Consider the following 7,239-nt stretch of genomic DNA (forward strand, 5'->3'; position numbering starts at 1 on the left):
CTGACTGTCTGACTGTATGGTGTCTGTCTGACTGTATGGTGTCTGGTTGACTGTCTGGTGTCTGGCTGACTGTCTGACTGTATGGTGTCTGGTTGACTATCTGACTGTATGGTGTCTGGTTGACTGTCTGACTGTATGGTGTCTTGCTGACTGTCTGACTGCATGGTGTCTGGCTGACTGTATGGTGTCTGGCTGACTGTATGGTGTCTGGCTGACTCTCTGACTGTCTGACTGTATGGTGTCTGGCTGACTGTCTGACTGTATGGTGTCTGGTTGACTGTCTGGCTGTATGGTGTCTGGCTGTCTGTTTGACTGTATGGTGTCTGTCTGACTGTATGGTGTCTGGCTGACTGTCTGACTGTATGGTGTCTGTCTGTCTGGCTGACTGTCTGACTGTATGGTGTCTGGCTGAATGTATGGTGTCTGGCTGACTGTCTGACTGTATGGTGTCTGGCTGACTGTCTGACTGTATGGTGTCTGGCTGACTGTATGGTGTCTGGCTGACTCTCTGACTGTCTGACTGTATGGTGTCTGGCTGACTGTCTGACTGTATGGTTTCTGGCTGACTGTCTGACTGTATGGTGTCTGTCTGACTGTATGGTGTCTGGTTGACTGTCTGGTGTCTGGCTGACTGTCTGACTGTATGGTGTCTGGTTGACTATCTGACTGTATGGTGTCTGGTTGACTGTCTGACTGTATGGTGTCTTGCTGACTGTCTGACTGCATGGTGTCTGGCTGACTGTATGGTGTCTGGCTGACTGTATGGTGTCTGGCTGACTCTCTGACTGTCTGACTGTATGGTGTCTGGCTGACTGTCTGACTGTATGGTGTCTGGTTGACTGTCTGGCTGTATGGTGTCTGGCTGTCTGTCTGACTGTATGGTGTCTGTCTGACTGTATGGTGTCTGGCTGACTGTCTGACTGTATGGTGTCTGTCTGTCTGGCTGACTGTCTGACTGTATGGTGTCTGGCTGACTGTCTGACTGTATGGTGTCTGGCTGACTGTCTGGTGTCTGGCTGACTGTCTGGTGTCTGGCTGACTGGCTGGTGTCTGGCTGACTGTCTGGTGTCTGGCTGACTGTCTGACTGTATGGTGTCTGGTTGACTGTCTGACTGTATGGTGTCTGGCTGACTGTATGGTGTCTGTCTGTCTGGCTGACTGTCTGACTGTATGGTGTCTGGCTGACTGTCTGACTGTATGGTGTATGGTTGACTGTCTGACTGTATGGTGTCTGTCTGACTGTCTGACTGTATGGTGTCTGGCTGACTGTATGGTGTCTGGTTGACTGTCTGGCTGTATGGTGTCTGGCTGTCTGTCTGACTGTATGGTGTCTGGCTGACTGTCTGACTGTATGGTGTCTGTCTGTCTGGCTGACTGTCTGACTGTATGGTGTCTGGCTGACTGTATGGTGTCTGGCTGACTGTCTGACTGTATGGTGTCTGTCTGTCTGGCTGACTGTCTGACTGTATGGTGTCTGGCTGACTGTATGGTGTCTGGCTGACTGTATGGTGTCTGGCTGACTGTCTGACTGTATGGTGTCTGGCTGACTGTCTGACTGTATGGTGTCTGGTTGACTGTCTGACTGTATGGTGTCTGGTTGACTGTCTGACTGTATGGTGTCTGGCTGACTGTCTGACTGCATGGTGTCTGGCTGACTGTATGGTGTCTGGCTGACTGTATGGTGTCTGGCTGACTGTCTGGTGTCTGGCTGACTGTCTGACTGTATGGTGTCTGGCTGACTGTCTGACTGTATGGTGTCTGGTTGACTGTCTGGCTGTATGGTGTCTGGCTGACTGTCTGACTGTATGGTGTCTGGCTGACTGTATGGTGTCTGGCTGACTCTGACTGTCTGACTGTATGGTGTCTGGCTGACTGTCTGACTGTATGGTGTCTGTCTGACTGTATGGTGTCTGTCTGACTGTATGGTGTCTGGTTGACTGTCTGGTGTCTGGCTGACTGTCTGACTGTATGGTGTCTGGTTGACTATCTGACTGTATGGTGTCTGGTTGACTGTCTGACTGCATGGTGTCTGGCTGACTGTATGGTGTCTGGCTGACTGTATGGTGTCTGGCTGACTCTCTGACTGTCTGACTGTATGGTGTCTGGCTGACTGTCTGACTGTATGGTGTCTGGTTGACTGTCTGGCTGTATGGTGTCTGGCTGTCTGTCTGACTGTATGGTGTCTGTCTGACTGTATGGTGTCTGGCTGACTGTCTGACTGTATGGTGTCTGTCTGTCTGGCTGACTGTCTGACTGTATGGTGTCTGGCTGACTGTATGGTGTCTGGCTGACTGTCTGACTGTATGGTGTCTGGCTGACTGTCTGACTGTATGGTGTCTGTCTGACTGTCTGACTGTATGGTGTCTGGCTGACTGTCTGGCTGACTGTCTGGTGTCTGGCTGACTGGCTGGTGTCTGGCTGACTGTCTGGTGTCTGGCTGACTGTCTGACTGTATGGTGTCTGGTTGACTGTCTGACTGTATGGTGTCTGTCTGACTGTCTGACTGTATGGTGTCTGTCTGACTGTATGGTGTCTGGCTGACTGTATGGTGTCTGTCTGTCTGGCTGACTGTCTGACTGTATGGTGTCTGGCTGACTGTCTGACTGTATGGTGTATGGTTGACTGTCTGACTGTATGGTGTCTGTCTGACTGTCTGACTGTATGGTGTCTGGTTGACTGTCTGACTGTATGGTGTCTGGTTGACTCTCTGACTGTATGGTGTCTGGTTGACTGTCTGACTGTATGGTGTCTGGCTGACTGTCTGACTGCATGGTGTCTGGCTGACTGTATGGTGTCTGGCTGACTGTATGGTGTCTGGCTGACTCTCTGACTGTCTGACTGTATGGTGTCTGTCTGACTGTCTGACTGTATGGTGTCTGGTTGACTGTCTGACTGTATGGTGTCTGGCTGACTGTCTGACTGTATGGTGTCTGGCTGACTCTCTGACTGTCTGACTGTATGGTGTCTGGTTGACTGTCTGACTGTATGGTGTATGGTTGACTGTCTGACTGTATGGTGTCTGTCTGACTGTCTGACTGTATGGTGTCTGGTTGACTGTCTGACTGTATGGTGTCTGGTTGACTGTCTGACTGTATGGTGTCTGGTTGACTGTCTGACTGTATGGTGTCTGGCTGACTGGCTGACTGTATGGTGTCTGGCTGACTCTCTGACTGTCTGACTGTATGGTGTCTGTCTGACTGTCTGACTGTATGGTGTCTGGTTGACTGTCTGACTGTATGGTGTCTGGCTGACTGTCTGACTGTATGGTGTCTGGCTGACTATCTGGTGTCTGGCTGACTGTCTGACTGTATGGTGTCTGGCTGACTATGGTGTCTGGCTGACTGTCTGACTGTATGGTGTCTGGCTGACTGTCTGACTGTATGGTGTCTGTCTGACTGTATGGTGTCTGGCTGACTGTATGGTGTCTGGTTGACTGTCTGGCTGTATGGTGTCTGGCTGTCTGTCTGACTGTATGTTGTCTGGCTGACTGTCTGACTGTATGGTGTCTGGCTGACTGTCTGACTGTATGGTGTATGGTTGACTGTCTGACTGTATGGTGTCTGTCTGACTGTCTGACTGTATGGTGTCTGGCTGACTGTATGGTGTCTGGTTGACTGTCTGGCTGTATGGTGTCTGGCTGTCTGTCTGACTGTATGGTGTCTGGCTGACTGTCTGACTGTATGGTGTCTGTCTGTCTGGCTGACTGTCTGACTGTATGGTGTCTGGCTGACTGTATGGTGTCTGGCTGACTGTCTGACTGTATGGTGTCTGTCTGTCTGGCTGACTGTCTGACTGTATGGTGTCTGGCTGACTGTATGGTGTCTGGCTGACTGTATGGTGTCTGGCTGACTGTCTGACTGTATGGTGTCTGGCTGACTGTCTGACTGTATGGTGTCTGGTTGACTGTCTGACTGTATGGTGTCTGGTTGACTGTCTGACTGTATGGTGTCTGGCTGACTGTCTGACTGCATGGTGTCTGGCTGACTGTATGGTGTCTGGCTGACTGTATGGTGTCTGGCTGACTGTCTGGTGTCTGGCTGACTGTCTGACTGTATGGTGTCTGGCTGACTGTCTGACTGTATGGTGTCTGGTTGACTGTCTGGCTGTATGGTGTCTGGCTGACTGTCTGACTGTATGGTGTCTGGCTGACTGTATGGTGTCTGGCTGACTCTGACTGTCTGACTGTATGGTGTCTGGCTGACTGTCTGACTGTATGGTGTCTGTCTGACTGGATGGTGTCTGTCTGACTGTATGGTGTCTGGTTGACTGTCTGGTGTCTGGCTGACTGTCTGACTGTATGGTGTCTGGTTGACTATCTGACTGTATGGTGTCTGGTTGACTGTCTGACTGCATGGTGTCTGGCTGACTGTATGGTGTCTGGCTGACTGTATGGTGTCTGGCTGACTCTCTGACTGTCTGACTGTATGGTGTCTGGCTGACTGTCTGACTGTATGGTGTCTGGTTGACTGTCTGGCTGTATGGTGTCTGGCTGTCTGTCTGACTGTATGGTGTCTGTCTGACTGTATGGTGTCTGGCTGACTGTCTGACTGTATGGTGTCTGTCTGTCTGGCTGACTGTCTGACTGTATGGTGTCTGGCTGACTGTATGGTGTCTGGCTGACTGTCTGACTGTATGGTGTCTGGCTGACTGTCTGACTGTATGGTGTCTGTCTGACTGTCTGACTGTATGGTGTCTGGCTGACTGTCTGGCTGACTGTCTGGTGTCTGGCTGACTGGCTGGTGTCTGGCTGACTGTCTGGTGTCTGGCTGACTGTCTGACTGTATGGTGTCTGGTTGACTGTCTGACTGTATGGTGTCTGTCTGACTGTCTGACTGTATGGTGTCTGTCTGACTGTATGGTGTCTGGCTGACTGTATGGTGTCTGTCTGTCTGGCTGACTGTCTGACTGTATGGTGTCTGGCTGACTGTCTGACTGTATGGTGTATGGTTGACTGTCTGACTGTATGGTGTCTGTCTGACTGTCTGACTGTATGGTGTCTGGTTGACTGTCTGACTGTATGGTGTCTGGTTGACTCTCTGAATGTATGGTGTCTGGTTGACTGTCTGACTGTATGGTGTCTGGCTGACTGTCTGACTGCATGGTGTCTGGCTGACTGTATGGTGTCTGGCTGACTGTATGGTGTCTGGCTGACTCTCTGACTGTCTGACTGTATGGTGTCTGTCTGACTGTCTGACTGTATGGTGTCTGGTTGACTGTCTGACTGTATGGTGTCTGGCTGACTGTCTGACTGTATGGTGTCTGGCTGACTCTCTGACTGTCTGACTGTATGGTGTCTGGTTGACTGTCTGACTGTATGGTGTATGGTTGACTGTCTGACTGTATGGTGTCTGTCTGACTGTCTGACTGTATGGTGTCTGGTTGACTGTCTGACTGTATGGTGTCTGGTTGACTGTCTGACTGTATGGTGTCTGGTTGACTGTCTGACTGTATGGTGTCTGGCTGACTGGCTGACTGTATGGTGTCTGACTGTATGGTGTCTGGCTGACTGTATGGTGTATGGCTGACTGTATGGTGTCTGGCTGACTGTATGGTGTCTGGCTGACTGTCTGACTGTATGGTGTCTGTCTGTCTGGCTGACTGTCTGGTGTCTGGCTGACTGTCTGGTGTCTGGCTGACTGTATGGTGTCTGGCTGACTGTCTGGTGTCTGGCTGACTGTCTGACTGTATGGTGTCTGGCTGACTGTCTGACTGTATGGTGTCTGGTTGACTGTCTGACTGTATGGTGTCTGGTTGACTGTCTGACTGTATGGTGTCTTGCTGACTGTCTGACTGCATGGTGTCTGGCTGACTGTATGGTGTCTGGCTGACTGTATGGTGTCTGGTTGACTGTCTGGCTGTATGGTGTCTGGCTGTCTGTCTGACTGTATGGTGTCTGTCTGACTGTATGGTGTCTGGCTGACTGTCTGACTGTATGGTGTCTGGCTGACTGTCTGACTGTATGGTGTCTGGCTGACTGTCTGACTGTATGGTGTCTGGCTGACTGTCTGACTGTATGGTGTCTGGTTGACTGTCTGACTGTATGGTGTCTGGCTGACTGTCTGACTGTATGGTGTCTGGCTGACTGTATGGTGTCTGGCTGATTGTCTGGTGTCTGGCTGACTGTCTGACTGTATGGTGTCTGGCTGACTGTCTGACTGTATGGTGTCTGGCTGACTGTCTGATTGTATGGTGTCTGGCTGACTGTCTGACTGTATGATGTCTGGTTGACTGTCTGACTGTATGGTGTCTGGCTGACTGTATGGTGTCTGGTTGACTGTCTGACTGTGTGGTGTCTGGTTGACTGGTTGACTGTCCGACTGTATGGTGTCTGGCTGACTATCTGGTGTCTGTCTGACTTGACTGTGTTCCAGGGTGATCTGTAAACTCCTAGCCTCTAAGACTGAGAGCATCAGAGTCCAGGCTCTCAAAGTCCTGGGATACTTCCTCAAACACCTCGGACACAAGTGAGTACCTGGATGGATGGATGGATGGATGGATGGATGGATGTTAAGGGTTGTCTCCTGCTGGCCCTGTTAAGGGTTGTCTCCTGTCATGTTAAGGGTTGTCTCCTGCTGTCATGTTAAGGGTTGTCTCCTGCTGGCCCTGTTAAGGGTTGTCTCCTGTCTGCCCTGTTAAGGGTTGTCTCCTGTCTGCCCTGTTAAGGGTTGTCTCCTGTCTGCCCTGTTAAGGGTTGTCTCCTGTCTGCCCTGTTAAGGGTTGTCTCCTGTCTGCCCTGTTAAGGGTTGTCTCCTGTCTGCCCTGTTAAGGGTTGTCTCCTGGCTGTCATGTTAAGGGTTGTCTCCTGCTGGCCCGGTTAAGGACAGTCATGAAGGAGCTCAGCGTATAGGCCCAGAGAGTTTGTGTGTTTGTTTTGAGTTCATGTGATCCTGATAGAATAATCGTTGTGACAGAACATGCTTCCTGTGAGGTAAAGCCCTGATCAGGAGCAAAGTATTCTGGGAGGGTTATTCATCAAATCTGACGTCAACGCCTGAGCACAGTCCTGTGTGTGTGTGAGGGGGGGGGGGGGACAACATAGCCAACTAAAACAGGTCACAACTCCTGCAGCTCTGTTGCATGCTGGGTATGTACATAGTCAATGGTAGGCTTCGAGGGGACTCCTATGGTAGGTACACCTATAGCTCATCTCTTGGCAGTAGTACTGTAGACTACTTTATCACTGACCTCAACCCAGAGTCTCTCAGAGCGTTCACAGTCAGCCCACTGACACCCCTATCA

General features: G+C 51.0%; 1 protein-coding gene across 1 annotated transcript in view; it reads left to right on the plus strand.

Annotated features, from left to right (window-relative positions):
• Nucleotides 1-6,468, plus strand: part of LOC115125062 (neurobeachin-like) — a 63,834-nt gene extending 57,366 nt beyond the window's left edge. Inside the window, exon 16 of the mRNA XM_065023425.1 lies at nt 6,372-6,468. Coding sequence (XP_064879497.1) covers nt 6,372-6,468 — 97 coding nt within the window. The remainder of the gene's footprint in view (nt 1-6,371) is intronic.
• The last annotated feature ends 771 nt before the right edge of the window (nt 6,469-7,239 follow it).

This window comes from Oncorhynchus nerka, linkage group LG10 (assembly GCF_034236695.1).
Source record: "Oncorhynchus nerka isolate Pitt River linkage group LG10, Oner_Uvic_2.0, whole genome shotgun sequence".
Lineage (NCBI taxonomy): Eukaryota > Metazoa > Chordata > Actinopteri > Salmoniformes > Salmonidae > Oncorhynchus > Oncorhynchus nerka.